The sequence below is a fragment of the Eptatretus burgeri genome, chromosome 9 (genome assembly GCF_056783735.1).
Source record: "Eptatretus burgeri isolate ZD-2024b chromosome 9, Ebu_testis_v1, whole genome shotgun sequence".
In the NCBI taxonomy this organism is placed as follows: domain Eukaryota; kingdom Metazoa; phylum Chordata; class Myxini; order Myxiniformes; family Myxinidae; genus Eptatretus; species Eptatretus burgeri.
The window spans coordinates 70,406,861-70,425,449 of NC_140969.1; the positions used below are offsets into that span (position 1 = coordinate 70,406,861).

Here is an 18,589-nt window from a genome sequence, read left to right on the forward strand (position 1 = left end):
GATGTTTCAGCAAAGTTTTATGAAAGTCCAATTATTATATTGCTGTCTTGATTTCCTTTGACAGGTCCAAATCAATTTCTTCCATCTCAGAGTTTGATGCCCTGATGGAAAGTTCACCAGACTCTTCGAACAAAACATCTCCAGTAGAAAGTGAATCCCCCATCCACAGGAGGGATTCCTTTTCTTTGCCCTTCCTTCCTTGTTTACCATACTCCGACAGCAGCACAGCCATAAACAGTCGAGGCAGCAGCCGTGTGCGGTGCTCTGGTCATTCCAGCAGTGAGGAAAGCCTCCTCGGCAGTGAAGCAGGATCCAGTTCTTGGTATCTTGCTTCTCACACAGAATTAGGAATGGACATAACATCCGATCCCACACAGCATATCGATGCAATGCGACCATTAGCATATGAAGGAATCACTGATCACAGGTACATCATCAATCTGGATCATGGGACCAATTCAGGATTTTCATTCGAGATGGCTAATACATCTGAAACAGGATGGACCTCAGGCCTGTCTGGACACCGTTGCGAGTCTTCAGAAAGTGGGATTATGCCAGATGCCCAGTCACCTTCATCGACTGAACCTGAACTATCTGGTAATTTGAGTGACGATATGAAGGAAGCTGCAAATTCTTTGCGCACTGTTCCAGTGGAGAGAGCAAGCCGTGACATAGGGTGCCAAACAGGCCTGACAACTAGCACTGGCACACAAACGGTACGCAGAATGGTACACATAGGTTTGCAGACGGAGTGCATGCGCTGCCCGTCCAACAAGGCATTATTCCAGCAGCATATAGGCCCTGAAATTGGCGGCTCTTCAAGTCGTTCTGCAGTTCGTTGCAGGAATGTTGCTTTGGAGAAGATGCAGAGCCGTTTTGACCGCAACTGCTCGTCTAAGCTTGGATCTCAACGATTTCAAAGGAATATATCGGGAAGGAATGATGTCGCTCGGCCTGGAAAAGATTTACCATTCATGAGAGCCGAGTCATGGAAAGGCCTCAGTGAGTCTGCCTGGGCTCGATCCACAACAACGAGAGATAGCCCAGTGCACACCACATCAAACAGTGGTCTTTCTAGCCTTTTCACATTTGTGGACCACTCTACAGAAGCCCAAGCCGAAGCTCGTCGGACAGCCAAGAGCACAACACCTCGACCTCGCTCCACAGAGTCAGCCCGCTCAAACTATAGCGTCATCCAGGAAATCCTCAAGAATGTGCAGGAGAGGTCTGCCAACTCAGGAAACAGTCAAGAAAACAAGCTGGTTTTGCCGGTGGCCAAATCTGTTGGCTCTGCATCATTGGGATCAAAGGGTCAGGAGCCGTACCAAGCCTCCAATCCTGCAGAAAAAAATAATGCCTCAAGCAACAGCCTGTGTGAAAACGGAAAAGGGATGAAGTCATCTATAGCTTCTTCAGAAAGTCAATTGGTAAGTGCAAGTTTTGATGCATATTTTTGCAAGTTACAGGTTACCTTTCTATTGCATGCACACATGAAACTGCATGATGCATGCTTTTCTGTTTCAATGCACGTATCATAACTCTGTAACCTAAACCCACTGCGGCATACTTTTATGCAGTTGAGGCAAACTTGCATTTAAAGTATGCTCTCAATCTTCCTTTGTGTACAGAAAAAACTGCTATACTAACAGCCAGTCGGAGCACCTATAGCATGCTGCTGAAAGGTCTTCTTTCTGCCTTGCTGGAAAGGGAATGCTAAACCATAAGTATCTTTCTCTCGGCAACCTTGCTTGATGCTTTTTCCCAGACATTTCCCCTGGCTTGCTTGCATCTATAGATAACAGAACATTATACCATTGAAAGACACAACAGGAAATGCATCTGACGGGCCACAAGATGCACTGTCCATCAAGGTGTGAGCATTTTACAAGCAAGTGTTTCTGAAAACAGGTTTCAGCAAGAGAATTGACTGCATCAGGAAGGGAATCGTCGTCTCTTCCGCGAGGCCCTACAAAGCCAGGCTTTCGGCGCAGCCTTTCTCGTAATCCACACCGGGCATCCCCATTAGCCCAGAAATCCAGCTCAGTGAGCAAGCCAAGTAAAATGAAGGTCACTTCAGACAATCCAAGTGTCAATGGTACAAAAGACTGCATTGATGGTGATCAAAACAAAGAAGATGAAACCTCTCAACACCAGATAGAACATGCTTCTCCAAAGATCATGGAGCAAGATCAGAAACATTTGGCAGATTGTGATACCCCTGACATTGAAGAGGAGAGTGCAGAGATTGAAAGAATCAAAGAGGAAAGTCCTGATGAAATACCTCCAGAAAATTCAGATTTGGATTATGACAATGATGACATGGAAAAAGAAATGCTGGTGGAAGATGAGCCAGATCAGAAAGATGAATCTGTCGAACTTGATGGAGATAATGTAACGCTGGAAGAGAACACACTAGAGAATCTGAACGATCCAGATACTTTACAATATGACACTGGAAATGTGGACAGCTCTAAACAAGAGGACGAAGAACTTCAAAGCCCACCTACCCCGGATGAAGAAGAAAATTTAGAATTATCAAATGATAACGAACAACAAAATAAAAATGATGAGAACAATGGAACATGCTCAGATTCAGAACTTGATGAAGATGAAAAGGTCAAAGATAAATATGATAATGAATCGGCCGAAAATGAGTGCAACGATAACTCCACACAAGACGATGAAGATAGCGAACGAGATCTCGCTGATGAAGGAAACGAAGAATTACACAGTCAAAATGAGGATACCAGCTTGGTTACAGAAACAGAACCATGCTCAACGGAATCCCAAGACGAGAGCAGCGAGTCAGACACAGATTCTCAAGAAAACATTCCAGATGAAGAAGAAAGTTAATTATTTGCTCTTAAATACAAAACAAATTGTGGTTCCAATGAACAGAGACATGACTCTCAACTTAACATGATCGCTTTGAATACATGTTTAAACAACAGATGTTTCAGAAATCGGTTGCTTTTATTCCCCTGAGTTTTAGACAGCATACAGTGAGGTTAAAATTAAACTATGGTGGAAACTGCTTGTCTCATACTTCTTAGTCTAAACTCAAAAGCAAATTTCATGTGATATTGATTGATTGCTTGAACAACTTTTTTGTTGTTGAATTTTCGTTTCTTTCCATTTTGATCGGGCATTCAGCCGAAGCAACGTGCAAATTCAATGCAATGAATTTTTTTGTTTTTTGAAGTGAAGCCTTTTGAAAATATACAAGTCAGTGTTTTACCAATAGAATGAAACAATTGCAGTCGTTTCTCGCAGATAATGACCGGTTTGGAATGGATGCAATCGTACAGTGTTTTTAAAAAAAATTTCTAGATGTAGTTTGGATGTTGGGAAAAAAAATGTTGTCGTGACACTGAATTTGACCTAAAAATCCAAGAATCTCAGGTTTTAAGCCCTGTTTGACCTCAATCTACTGGCTCGGAAAACTAGCATGACAAGATTAGGCAAACTACTGCACACGAGCTTACAGATTAGGCCTTTTCATAAGATTAGGCCTTTTCATGATAATCAGCATATAATACGAGCCAGAATCGCTCAGCAAAACCTATCCAGCGATTTTGTAGCTTTAAGGAGGAGACTCATATTGTCATTGCTCGGTTTGTCTTCATGAGACGTGTGGCCAGGTGCCAGGAGAGGCTCAACCGTCGGATGACTGCCAACTGTATAGGAGCTCATTGTTCAGCCTTACACTCAATACATGTTGTAACTGTGAAGTATGCTTTGTTTTTATCATAGTCAGCACTGGTGTAATGCTTTTTAGCACTTCAGATTAAGTGTCTGTGACATTTTAATATTAGCACCTGATCGTGCTGTCCCTCTTTCTAACGCTGTATAAGGTTTGTGTAACTCTGTGCCTTTTCTTTTCCCTATATACAGTACGTAACTGTTTAAAACCGTTTAGAGTGATATTTGTATGATTTATCTGTTCGTGAACGAAATGTGAATAAATATAATAAGCTACTGTCATGTGATCTATGCTCTGCATTTATAATGCAGAAGTTAATGGTAAAACAAATACAAAGCTGAAACATTGTGACAAAGGAGTGTGCAATGTAATTCTTATGACTTAATGCCATGAACACCTGTTTTCAGATGAACCTCTCCAAATAAAAATAAAATGGTAAAACGAAAAGTGCTTTAAACAAAGAATTTTGAACTTTTAACATTTAAACATAAAGAAAAAAAAGAAAGCTCAAAGGTAAACCCTTTCGGGAATGTTGGCAACATAACTCTCTTCCTCTGGTGTTTTGCTGACATGCTCTAAATGCCTGCCCTGCAGCACATGCATCCTATCCATATATGGGAACCTTGTGTGTTGCATGTGCAGGCCAGGTTTATTGGCAACGGTTTTTGAAAAAAAAAATCATTCACAGCCAAACACAAGACGCTGAAGTGAGTAGTATGCAGTCGTTCTTGTACCAAGCGAAGATGCCAGTATTAGACAGGTGGGTGTACCAACCATGGATATTTATTTATCCGAAATGTTCAATCACACATTCAGTTTGGACTACATGATAACAGATGACACTGTGATCCAGCAGGTGCATGACAGTATTTCCTGCAAATGTATCCCTGCTAATAGAAAAGCATGTACAGGAGAACACAGTAACACCGACGGACCCCAAGAAAATTGTGGCTCTGCTAAAAGAAAAAAGAAACCACACACACACACACACACACACACACACACACACACACACACACACACACACACACACACACACACACACACACACACACACACACAATAAATGAATAAAAATAAAAAACAAACACAAACATTCACACAAACACACACACCCAAATAAAAATTACACAAACACACACACCCACACACACAAACTCATCCATACAGACAAAAACAAACGAACACAAACAAACATACAAAAGCACACACTTTCCCAACCACGTGGATCATCAGCTGGGCACCATTCTTCCTCGAGGTGTTGATTCTTTCAGCCCAGAACCTCTCCAAATTGCGGATCCACAACCTTGGTCACGGATCCACATCATACAGTACTTACATAAGTAGATCCACAATCACAGTGTCCATGCAGTCAGTCAACCCACAGTTTTCAAAAATACACAAGAATCAAATAAATACATAAGAAACATAAAGATCTCAGAAACAGTACAGTGAATTTTCCACCAGAAGATAAAAACAAATCAGTGGGAGAAGCCTCACAAAAATAAATGTCAATTATCACACACATCTCCTTTTTTTCACACACAACTGTTCCAAACAATTCTATCTCTCTCACACACACACACACACACACACACACACACACACACACACACACACACACACACACACACACACATACACACACACACACACACACACACTCATATACATACTGTACAAACAAACACACCCATGCACACACACACACACACACACACACACACACACACACACACACACACACACACACACACACACACACACACACCAGAACAGATGAAACATCACCTGGCACAAGGTCTGCTCCTTCCTGTTTGGAAATTTGGGGGAGTGGGACCAAGTGACCACTTTGGTTAGAAGAACCTCTTTGTGTGACTTTTTTAGATCCTCGTGGAGGATCTCTAAGTCTTACTCACGTTGTTGTTCTTCATCTTCTTCTTGTGGACTTTTTGGTTTCACAGCCTACAGTTTTCATCGAAACTTCCTGAAACTTAGCATATATATGTAAAGATACCCCGCGCAGACAGTAACCATCTCCGATTTTGAAAATTTCTCCTAGAAAAAAGTTATGACGTCAAAATATCTCCACTAATCGAAATCGCCTAAAAAATTATCTCTGAAACTAGGCAAGCTTTTTGAATTCTGTTTGCGGGAATTTAACAGGGCATTAGCAGAGATGAATTACCGCACATATGATGCATCACGATGACGTCATATCAATTTTTATGACGTCATTCCTATTTTTTGACATTTTTTGTTTCACAACCCAGAGTTTTCATCGGATCTTCGTGAAACTTGCCATGTATATGCAGAAAGCCCACGTGCAGGCAGTAACCATCTCCGATTTTGGAAATTCTTCCTAGAAAAAAAGTTGACGGCATAATATCGCGGCTAATGGAAATCGCCGATACCATTATCTCCGAAACTAGGCAAGCTGTTTGAATTTTGTTTGCGGGAATCAAGCCGGGTATTAGCACAGATAATTTATCGCAAACCTGATACATCACAATGATGTCATATTCGTTTTTATGACGTCATCATTAAGAGGACGAGGATCTTAGCTCATTTGAGCTTGTTTTTCTCTGTATGGAGTTAAGACTTATGGGAGATCAAAATTAATCTCTGGTCAAAGAATGTCATTTAAGCTAAACCTTCATAGGGAGAAACTGGGGTGCATTAGGACAAGTCCTCAAGCAGATATAAGTACCAAATTTCAAGCAGATATAAGTATAAGATGTCACTGACATCATAATGTTATCATTTTTGGTATCATTAACAACATCTTTGCACTTATATAAATGGCTAAGAATATCTGCTCCAGGGGAGGCCTTATATCCAGATCTGGATTCGGATCTTCACCAAAATCGAATCAATTAGTCCTTGTCACACACCCAAATTGTCCACCAAGTTTCGTCTGAATCCTTCTATAACTTTTTGAGATATTGTGCTCTATATCATTTTGGCCCTATCTCTCAATGGTGAAGAATCACTTTTTAAAATTCCAGTAGCCGGATCCGGATTCTCACCAAAATTAAGCGTTTCTGTCCTTGGCCAGTCACCCACTAACAAAAAAAATTCAGAACGATTGCTTGAAAACTGTGGCCAAAAATTGTGTGACAAGCAGTCAGACAGACAGACACACGCTACAGACCAACATACTTGGCGAAATATTTTTTTTCGCCAATGAACTCTGTAACAACTTCATCCATAACAGATGTAAGGCAGAAATTCGATCTTTAGGTTCCAGATAGAAAAGTCTGAGTCTGGATCCCATGGAGTCAAGTCTTTATCATGAGGTTTTGCGAGATTCTTGAATGACCTGGGATTTTGGACTTTTTGATGGAATAGGGATCTGACCTCCATTTATTGATTAATCCAATTATACAATTGAGATAAAATTTGGGTTTTACGAGAAGCTCACTGTTCAGGAATTAGCAGCAGATCGATTGTGCTCTATGGGATTTATAGAACACCTTACCCTGCGCAGTCTTGAAAAAAAGGATATGGAAAGGGTCTTTTCTACTCTTACTTTGCGTTTCCAAGCACGACAAATATTGCCTATGAGCTGCGATTTTGGCTGAATCTCGAAATTCCCCAATGCTGAGAGCATGAGTGGCAAATTTGATTGGTCGAGATGGCTTCGCATGGCGTAATATTTTGTCCAAGTATTGCTAAACTGGAGGTTTTTGGAAGTGACAACAAGGTGATTTGTGTTCTTCAGTGTTCCAGGAAATAATTAATGTGAAATAAAATATAAGTTTTTAAAGCTGTAGGAAGAAAACATTGTTGTAAGTTTACTGCCGTTGATGCACTGTCTTTTACACTACCTTATTTAACCTGTTAAATTCGTTTTACGTACCTGTTGTTTGTGTCCTTTATGATGACCCTAAAAACAGTAAGTTTCCTGTTTGCATTGATTTTCAATTTAGTTTGACTGCCAGACAGGCAGACAAAAACAATTACCTTACTCCTCTGTGCGTATGTGCGATTGGGATGAGATTCCGTACAATTTGCCAAATTCAGATCAAAAGTGCTACGAAACTGCAGGTTCATGTTCCGATTCGTGTTCGACAATGTTCAAAATATAACATTCAATTGAAACTCGAAAGAGCAATCAGAGATTGCAAACCCTTGCCAGGACTTGTTTTCTGTGGCAAATAAATGGAAGGATTTTCTAAATGTTGAAAGGTCAGTGATTGCAAATGAGAGGTCTAAATGGTCCAAAGGGCAAACATCTGAAAAGATGAAAAGGTCAAATGGTCTGAAAAGGTCTGAAAAGGTCCAAAGGGGGTAATTTCAGTTCTAAAGGGCTAAATTGTCTAAAAGGGTTCTTAAAATATCTCGAAAGGGTTAAAGGGGTCTAAAGTGTCTGAATGGTACTGAAAGGTGTTAAGGTCTGAAAAGTGTGTAAAGGTCGACAGTGTTCTAAAGGGTGTAAAAGTCTAAAGGGGTGTAAGGAGTATGAAGGTTCTCAAAGGGTTTAAAGTGTCTAAAGGGTATTAAAAGGTCTGAAAGGTGTGAGGTATTATTCGATTAAAGGGAAAAAATTGGACATCATTTTCTCTGAAACTGATCAATGAAAAAAATTGTATCTTGACATATGTCAAATCCACACGGTGTATATAGGGTGATAACGATGAAGTCATGGTTCAGTGGTATTCCAGCCATAACTGGTTGAATTGAAATTTTCAAATAAAAAATCTGAAAATTCTTATGTCTGATCTATGACCGGATGTGAGTGGATAATTAAATTTATGATGTTTATAACCCATGCCAATAAACATCTGCATGTGACATAATAGGGTGCATGGATGATACAGGTGTGTGAGCCATAATAACAGCAAGCTTTAATAGTCGCGTGTTCAGTTGACGATGGTATATTTGTTCAGAATGAATGTGCAAGGCGAGATTATGTGCTCGACGAGTGCTGTTCTAATTAATAGATGTACTCGCATTGCATTAGTATGTAATTAATAGAAGTACTCACGTTCCTATAGTACGTAATTAATGGACATACTCACGTTCCAATGAAACAACCAGTCGATGTAGTACTCACGTTCCAGTCGTACGGAAATTAATAGACGCACTCACATTTCAACAGTAAGTAATAAAGAGACATACTGTACGTTCCAATGAAGCATAATATTAATGGATGTAATACAGTACTCACATGTCAAAAGTACGTAATAAATGGATATACTCACGTTCCAATAGTAAGTAATTAATAGACATACTCTCTTCCAATGAAATGTAATTACGAGAAGTAATACTCACATATCATTAGTTCATAATAAATAGACATACTCACATTGCATTATAATTAGTACAGAATTAATAGGGGTACTCACGTGACAATAGTACGTAATTAATCCATGGACTCACATACCATTACTACCATTTATCACCATTAGGCCTATTATTATCATTATTATCCCCCATGGGACGTAGTCCGAAACGGGGGCTGATGGATGTAGTCTTGATGTTCATGTCCGTGTGTGCGTCTGCAACCATATCTCAGACATGTATGGACCAATTCTATTCATACCTGGCAAAAAGACAACACATTATGGTAAACATATGCACATCATTTGGTTTTGCGATGCAATCAAGGATAGCTGACTGGCGGCCATTTTAGTTATAAAACAAACAAAAAACACCCGCTGTCGAACACATCCTCAACCATTTATCTTACATGCATTTACCATCTTATTAAAACTTGGCACACAGATAAGGAATGACGGCTTACATAAGCACGTCATTTTTTGAGATCAGATCCAAGATGGCCGACTGGCGGCCATTTTAGTTGTAAGAAAAACCTGATGTTGAAAAAGTCCTCAACCATTTCTCGGACAAGCATTTACCGATGTTGTTCAAACTTGGCACACGGATAACGAATGATGACATACATACATATATAAGTCATCTTTTTTCGAGATCAGATCCAAGATGGCCGACTGGCAGCCATTTTGTTCCTTAAATGTGTCCCCAACCATTTTTCAGACATGCATGTCCGATTCTGTTTAAACTTAGCACAAGCACATGATGGCATACATGTGCAACTCCATTTATTTTATGATCTGTTCAAAGATGGCTGACTGGTAGATTGATTGGTTTTAGTTGTACATAAATATGGGCTCACCCTTTAACCCCACACAGCAAACTGACTAAAACAACGGGGGCTATGACATTTTATGCCTTTTTATACGCCCGATATATATATATATATATATATATATATATATATATATATATATATATATATATATATATATATATATATATATATATATATATATATATATATATATATATATATCGGGGCGTATTATGTGATACTGGTCGTCCGTCCGTCCGTCCGTCCGTCCGTCCGTCCGTCCGTCTGTCTGTCTGTCTGTCTGTCCGTCCGTCCGTCCGATCCTGTCCGCACTCTAACTCCCAAGGTTTTCAACTTTAACGTTTCATATTTGGTACATAGGTACAGACTGTGGAGACGGTGTGTCACGACATATGTTCGTCATCTAAAGTGGTTGCCATGGCAACCAGGATGCTGTTTTCCATGTAGTAGCACAATTCTGTATATACCTTCTTGTTCAGGCATATATTGTGCTCACTTGAGCTCTTGTTTTTACTTGTTATTTTTATGATCATTATAATTGCTGTCATTATTATCATATTTAGTATGGTCATCATTATTATCATTATGTGCTGCTATCATTATCGTTATGTGTCATTATCATTTCAATAGTATGTAATTAATAGACATACGTTCTGTGCAGACAAACCAAGAGACCTAAATGCAATCAATACCCTCTCATCTGGCAAGGGTAATTAAGTAGTTCCTCGAACATAGATTGACGTTTGTAGACAGACAGACATAGGAAAGAGTTAACCAATTGCTCAATACCGCTTTTCGCTTCGTGCTGGGTAACAAATAGAAGCTTGTTGGCTGTCGTACGACTTCTGTCATTGGCTCCTGGAACGGGATCTGCGATGTCTATAAGGAACATGGTATGGCTGTGAAAGTGTGCACATTTCACAGATCCTGACCACCATAAAGGTAAAACATGAACATCCTGCTCATCACATGCTTTACACTCAAGTACTAAACCTATACATTGTGCACATGATGTCGTTTAGCCTAACTTGCACACCATAACAACCACATCCTTCAGGGGCAACGTGAACACCACACTCATCACATCCTTTCGGCTAAACGTGTACACCGTGCCCATCACAGGTAGGGTAAACATTCCTATCTCATCCATTAAGCAGGGTGAAACGAAACCTCTATCTCAAAGTATAATTCATTTCAACCAATCTCTGGCACTCAATTTCACAGTAAACGAGGCAAAATGCAAGGATTGTTTCATTCAATCTTGCACTTCTACAGGTTTCTTATTTCCAACTTCAAGCACACTTTCATTGGCAAAATTATGACTTTCACAATAAAGTGTGCAAAGTTAAACACTTCTATCCTGACTAACACGATAATTTTCCTTTGAACCAATTGACAATAATAGTGAGGGCGGTAATGATGCACTTTCAAAAATCCTGGTTTCAAAAGCTAGACTTTTGTGAGCATCAAATGACTGCTGAGCTATTTCTGACCGGTATTCCACAAAGAAACGATCTCCTCAGCTTCCCCCATCACAGACTGCTGAAGCTCGCTGGGAATGCTAATACAGAGCCATTCCAGGCTGCTCGCAGAACCCACACAGCGGTCCTGATGCTCGGCACACGGTTGGTCTGCATGCGCTGGATGATTAGGAACTCACCAACACTATACCCATGTGCTATACCCCCAGTCAAAGTACTCTTATGTAAAATTGATCTTGAAAGCAGATTAATGGTTAAAGCATCTGCTCTGAATCTGGGAGATTGGTGGTTCGAACCCAAACTGAGTCATACCACAAATTGTATGAATGATATATGCTGCTTTCTCCCTTGCTTAATGCTCAGCATTTAAAAAGGATAGAGCATGGATAAACAACCATAAGTTGGTAATAATAATGCTGGCTTTGATGGGCCTAATGGCCTCCTCCTGCATTGAAGTTCCTTGAAAGGGAACTCATTAATTATTATTATTACTTGTAATAGGTGTCCAAAACCATCCTTGACTATGTTGTGGAACGTCGGCCGAGGCCCTTGTGTGAATGAGCTGATAAAAGACTCATTCTGAAAGTTCCAGTCAACACAAAGTTCAGGATAACATTTTTGTGCTCATTGTCTTCGATGCTGCCTGTTGTGCCACACCGACAGCAATTGTGCCACACCGCTGACACGCCACGTATGAGAGAGATTAGAGAAGGTGCATGCCTAATTTTCCCGAGCTTGAGCTTGGAAAAGCTTTCAAACAAATCGAGCCCAAGCTCGTGTTTCTTCCTGGTAAATCGTTTCCTGTGAATTCCTGGAAAATTGATTAGAGATTCCAACCTTTTCTAGGGTTTTTCGGTTCGGGCTCAGAAAATTTGGGCTCAAACCATCTTTTGGCAAGTGTAGATGTGCTTGCGCTTGTGCAGTGTGATCTGTGCACCTCCTTTCCCAACATTAAGGAAAGACTCGTCAATTTATTTTATGGCCTTCAAAGCCATCCCACAACCAAGTTGACTCAATAAGAAATGCGTGCAATGGTAAAATCTGGCATCATCCACAGTGATGATGGAAAATGCAGCCAGCATTCCAAAAAAATCAGTTTTCTGCCAGCAGGGGTTGCAGGGTGTTTCCAGTCGCAGGAATAAATGGCCTCGACATTGCTTCGCTCGGCCTCGGACAAATTATTAACCGTGAAAGCATTAAAAAAAGAAATCCAGATAATGTTGACCACACAACTCGATTCACAATGTAAACATAATTTGAGAGAATTTTATGAACCAGTGGTTTTGTATTGTAATACAGTACTGTATATGGTGTTGGTTAAATGCACAGCACTTGGGCTAATCTGGGAATCATACAACAGTATATAGAATTTGAGAAGTGTGTGTGTGTGTGTGTGTGTGTGTGTGTGTGTGTGTGTGTGTGTGTGTGTGTGTGTGTGTGTGTGTGTGTGTGTGTGTGTGTGTGTGTGTGTGTGTGTGTGTGTGTAACTTCTCTGCACTCATGAACCACAAGGACGGAATGAGTTGAAAACTGGTGGATGTGCTCGTGGGATGCATGGGCAGAGATTTAGGGGATAAAAAAAACAGTCCTGGGTGGTCAAGAAGAACCCAATTCTCTCCACGTAAATGTGTATCATATAGCCACCTGGTGGAAGCCGGTATTACAAGTCATAATAAAATACGACTTCTTCTCTTCTTATTCTTAGTATTCAGTTGGCTCTGGCCAAACTCAAGATGTCATTGATCCTCAGCTTCCTGTCCTCTCAATCAAACAATGCTACGTGTTGTTCCTCTGTCTCCATGTCCGTATCCTTCTTCAACATATTGATGTAGTTGAGACTATCTCTGCCCTGTTTCAGCCTTCCATGTTGAGGTGTCCAGAGTACGCCATAGACCATAAAATGGAGGGAGGAATTGACCTGTTAAAGATGGGTGATTTGCGAGTGATTGCAATTTTCCATTCTATCTCATGCTTGGTGTTTGCTTAATGGTTAGGGTGGTGGGCTTGGGATCCCAGGATCCTGAGTTCAAATCCCACTTGGCTGTTGAATTAATACCAGTTGGGGTTGACTGCCTGCCATCCTTCTGAGGTTAGCAAAATGAGTGCCAGCTTGCTGGTATCCTGTGTCGGAGTGGCGACCCATCCAGGATTGTGCCCAATAGCCAAGGAGACTGCTAGGCAGCACGAACGTTCTGCACAGAGTATGATCCCAATGAATGGATGGATGGATTCCATCTCACAATGCAGCAAGTTGCTTGGATTGAATGCATTTAATCCACTTGTTCCGAGAACACCTTACCCCCACGCCGTGTTCAACTTTCTAGATAATTTGAAATAGAACTATGATTGTAACGGTCATATAAGAAAAAAATTCCATAAGTTTAGTGCCGTTGATGCAGAACTTTATTGTCTTACACACCACCTTATTTAACATGTCCAAGTACTTTTAGACGGAAGGGTTTTGAATGTGTTAAAATGGTGATTTGTGTTCTCCATTGTTCAAGTATATAATTCAACTTAAATGAAATAAAGACTTTAAAGGTTGTAAAAAAAAACATCTGGAAGTTCATTGCTGTTGACGCAGTCTTAGACACCACCTTATTTAACACGTTACATTAATTATTCTTGCCTGTTGTATGTGTCTTTTATGACATCCTTAAAAACAGTAAGTTTCCTGTTTGGAATAATTTTCAATTTTGTTTGATTGCCAGGCAGGCAGACAGAGTAAAAAATATTATCTTGTTCCTCTCTGTACATGTGTGTGATCGGGATGAATTCAAAGCCAAAGTACTGTAAAACGGCAAACTTGTCTTCCTATTCATGTTCCGATTCATGTTCAAAATATAACATTCAATTTAAATAAGTTGTTCCTCAATCATAAACTGACGTTTGTAGACACATGGATAGACGGACCGACAGGCAGACAGAAGTGAACCAATTGCTTATCCCAACTTTTCGCTTTCTGTGTGTGGGGTAAAAATTTAGTTGATTACATCAATAACATTCTCACCCTCCTTCATTTCAAAAAGTGTCTCTCTTAATGTTTGTGATAAACAATGGCAAACCATTTTAACAAATTGCATTATTCAAAATGGCTTAAAGAGAAGAACACGATCAAATTCACAGGATGGATTTGGGGGATTGGTGGAATTATCATGGAATGTTAATCACATCGACTCTGCACAGCTGTTTCAATACGCTAATTGGGTGGGGAAACTTCCTCTTCTTTAATAACCATCAACAGTTCAAAGGCCGTTCAATTTAATTGTCAAGAAAGTACGAGTCAACAACTTCAAGTCTTTGATTTGAAAATTATTGCGACACAAAAGGGAACTTTGATCAAAGGTGGAAAATGTTGATACAAGGAGGTGGTTTCACGATTAGTACAGTGAAATGAGTCAAAGCCGAAAGCAGATCGAGTGAAACTCAAAGGAGAGCCAAAACTGTCGGACAGTTTTCATTAGACATTAGTAGACATAAAGACAGACATAAAACAAAATTCAGGACAAAGACATTTGTAGACATAAATGCATTTCATAGAGATTACAAGGACATTGACAGACAATGGAAAAGAGGTATGACATTTGCCAGATGGGATTTAAACCTGAGTTCTCTGCATCATGAGTCACATGTTCAGATTGGAACAATAGACAGGTAAACTCAAACAGAATTCATCTCTCAGGCTCCCCTGCAATCCCAAAATAGACATTATATATACATGAACTCTTGCTACAGTGAGCTCAATGGTTATCCTTCCTTATTGTCAGATCAAAAGTCCTGATATAATTCCCATGAAAAGCTGTACTTATTTAGCCTCATGGCACAGGCAGCTTTGCACCCCTCCGTTCGGCTAACTCCAAATCTGATTTGTACATGCTACACTCTCGGGAAGCCATTATAAATTCAAAATTTAATCGCCAGTCCTCAACAGTCCCCTTAACAGAGGGGCAAAGGTAGGGGGAGGGGCGGGGGAGGAGGGGACAGGGGATTGAGAAAGAGGACGGGGAGAGGAAATAGGGGGAGAGGAAAAGGGTCAGAGAGAGGAGAGGGGTGTGAGAAGGTTGAGAGAGGGAGAGGGGTAGGAGAAAAAGAGAGAGAGGGAGAGGGTTGAGAGAGGGAGAGGGTTGAGAGAGGGAGAGAGTTAAGAGAGGGAGAGAAGAGACAGAGGTAGAGGGACAGACAGAGACAGACAGAGGAAGAGACAGAGGTACTGGGAGAGGGGGGAGGGAAGAGTGAGGATTTCGGCAGATGTCACACAAAGTTTAACGTCGATCTGAGTGACGGCACATACATTGATGAATCACCCTGCCTGTGAAACACCGGGATGACAGTTTATAGCTGGGTCTGGATTCTAACCCAGGCTAGACAGATTAGAGTGAGCATGCGTACCTCTCAGCTATCCTGCTGTGATGTGGTGGTTCATTGCTTTGTAACAACTCAAAACATTTTTTACTGATTGTAATCATCTAAGTTATTTTGCCTTCCTCAATCCGGAAATGTCCCCACGGAGAACCGAGCTGCGGTATTGCCATGGAAGCTTGCAGAGATCAAAGCTTGAGTGGCCAACTGATGTAAGCACTCCAACAAAATGGCTGAATAAACTTTTAAAAACGAAACGTTTCATTTTTTATCCATGTATCTATCAATGTCGAAGTGATGGGTTGTATACTGAATGAAGACCATACAAGAAGAAGAAACATCGAAATAAAATTACATATTTTCAGCGAGTGAGCCACCGCCCATGGCACCACAGACAACGCGGGGCCAAACGCATGCCAGAAGGGCCTGAATTTTGTTGAAGTCGATCGATATACTCAGTGACAGTGTGAATACTTTTTCCGTGTATGACCATGGCTTGAAAACCAACAACCAAGCAGCTTGAAGAGCATTCGCTAAGTGGCTTATGCACTCAAGCAACGGCTCCAACAAAATGGTTCATAAGGAAAGGCTGGCTTGGCAAGCGATTTCACGGCATTGGAATCACAATCAGAAAAATCTAAACAAGCAAAAAACAAAGATGAAGTCATCAGGAGGAACCTGGATAGGATTCGGGTCTCAGCAGCACCTCCTCTACCCTCAAACACATCCAGGCTCAGCCAAGTGAGCCAAATTTAAAATAAAAAAAAAGAACCCGGATAAAAAAAAAAATTCTGGCTGCCAGACCATGCAACTGTTCAAGTTGCATGGTCAAGCTGAGTCTTTGGGCCTCTCACATCACCGCAGGTTGGTCGGTGGTCTTTCTGTCTTCTACCGACTCCTCTCCAGCCTTGCCCCCCCTGCTCTCTCTGCGATTTGTCCCCACCACATTTCCACAGGGCGCTCAAGGTCCGCCAACAACCCCCTTCTGGTAAAACTACCAAAATCACGGATCACTGCTCATCTTCACTCTTTCATTCCTCTTTTTTCCCGCCTTTGGAATAAACTTCCTCACTCTATTCTTTCCCATTCTTCCCTCCAGGCTTTCAAAACAGCTGTTCACCACCACCTCTTATCTTCCCCCATCCAAATCCTCGATCTTTTCTACCCCCGATAATCCACCCAAGCCCACTTCCTTCATTTCTCCTGCTTTCCTTCCTGAAAGTCCCTGAAATGTCCATCTTCTCTTCGCCATGTTCCCCGTCCCATCTCCATCCCTCTCCCTTCCACAGTTCACCGAATGTGTCTGTTCCCCACTGTTTTGTCCCTTCCACTCCCGCCCCTCTTGTCTCATGCCTCCTTGCTGTGAGTTGTGTGTTAGCTCTCATATGAGCCTCGACCAAGGTATACAAAAAAAAAAAAGTTGAAATTTAAAACCTATGTTCCCCATCACTACGAGATCATAATTGTGAAGTTTCACGTTGATGGATGAAGCAGTTCATGAGAATATATATATATATATATATATATATATATATATATATATATATATATATATATATATATATATATATATATATATATATATATAATATTTCTCTTCAATTCAATATGGCTACCAGAAGAAGGCACTTCCAACCAAAAGTAAAAAACTGCAAAGCCGGCGAAACGTTGCCTCAGACCGGGTCTGTTCTCGCTTTTTTGCTCAAATCAGTGGAGTTGATCCAGTTTTTACTTTTGGTTGAAAGCACCTTCTTCTTCTTTAAAAATGTGGAATCCCAACTACCATAATTACATATATATATATATATATATATATATATATATATATATATATATATATATATATAAATATGTATAAATATGTATAAATATATGTATCTTCTACTATACTAAAAAAAATAGAATATGTTTGTATGTATGTGTGTTTGTTTGTTTGTTTGTTCGGCCTTTATAGGCGGCCGAACTGTTGGATGGAATGAGATGAAACTTGGCATGAGTGATCCTTGGGACATGAGAACGGACATGGGGGGGGGGGGTCAAGTTCAAGGTCAAAGGTCACGGGGTCAAGGGGTCAAATCACCGGGTAACTTCAATTTCTCAATTTCATCCGATCGAGACGGGACCAATGCCATTTGATAGATAATCAAAATCAAATGACACAGTTAATTGACGACATTCACTTCCGACTTCCGGTTTTCGAGTTATGACATCATAAATTGACTAAAACGTCAATTTTTCATGTTTGTTTGTCCTTTATAGACAGCCAAACCGTTGGATAGAATGAGATGAAACTTGGCATATGTGATCCTTGGGAACGGACGTAAGGGGATCAAGGTCAATGTCAAGGTCAAAGGTCACTGGTTCAAGGTCACCGGATAAGGTAAATTTCTTTATTGCATCCGATCGAGACGGGACCAACGCCATTCAACAGATAACTGGACCCGCCCATGGGCGGGTACTTTGCTAGTATCTATCTATAATTCCAGCAATCTGTGTGTGTGTCTGTCTGTCTGCGACCGCCGTTTCTCGACAACCACCGGTCCGATCTGATTGAAACTTGCCAGAAATATTGCTGGGGACCCGCAGATGTGCCTTTTCAAGGTTTGATATTAACCGGACGAGCGGTTCCCAAGTTACAGCCATTTTATTGCTTTTTTCAGTGTTGGAAAGGTGTATATATCGCAGCTGAAGTGTCATTCCACCATATCATGCCATTTTTCCCCAAAGATATCTCAGAATAATGATAACAGCATATTAATAATAATAATAATAATAATAACAGCACAATAATTTGCAGTAATAAAAAGAATAACGTGATACAATGACCAACGTCTGTCAACCAATAATGACCTATATATTGTCTATCAACCAATAATGACCAATAATGTCTGTCAACCAAAAATGACCAATAACGTCTGTCAACCAATG

The 18,589-nt window shown here is 40.5% G+C and overlaps 1 protein-coding gene and 1 long non-coding RNA gene across 7 annotated transcripts in view; one reads left to right on the forward strand and one right to left on the reverse strand.

Annotated features, from left to right (window-relative positions):
- LOC147020310 (microtubule cross-linking factor 2-like) overlaps positions 1–4,755 on the forward strand; it is a 70,611-nt gene extending 65,856 nt beyond the window's left edge. For 3 of the 4 annotated variants that reach the window (XM_085895601.1, XM_085895602.1, XM_085895603.1), the window contains 2 exons: positions 65–1,427; positions 1,909–4,755. In XM_085895601.1, coding sequence (XP_085751727.1) covers positions 65–1,427; positions 1,909–2,853 — 2,308 coding nt within the window. In that variant the 3' untranslated portion in view covers positions 2,854–4,755. Of the gene's footprint in view, positions 1–64; positions 1,428–1,628 lie in introns of all 4 variants that reach the window. The other variant, XM_085895604.1, reaches the window with a different exon arrangement.
- Positions 1–18,589, reverse strand: part of LOC147020309 (uncharacterized) — a 127,975-nt gene that overhangs the window by 90,420 nt on the left and 18,966 nt on the right. The gene's annotated exons all lie outside the window — the stretch shown is intronic.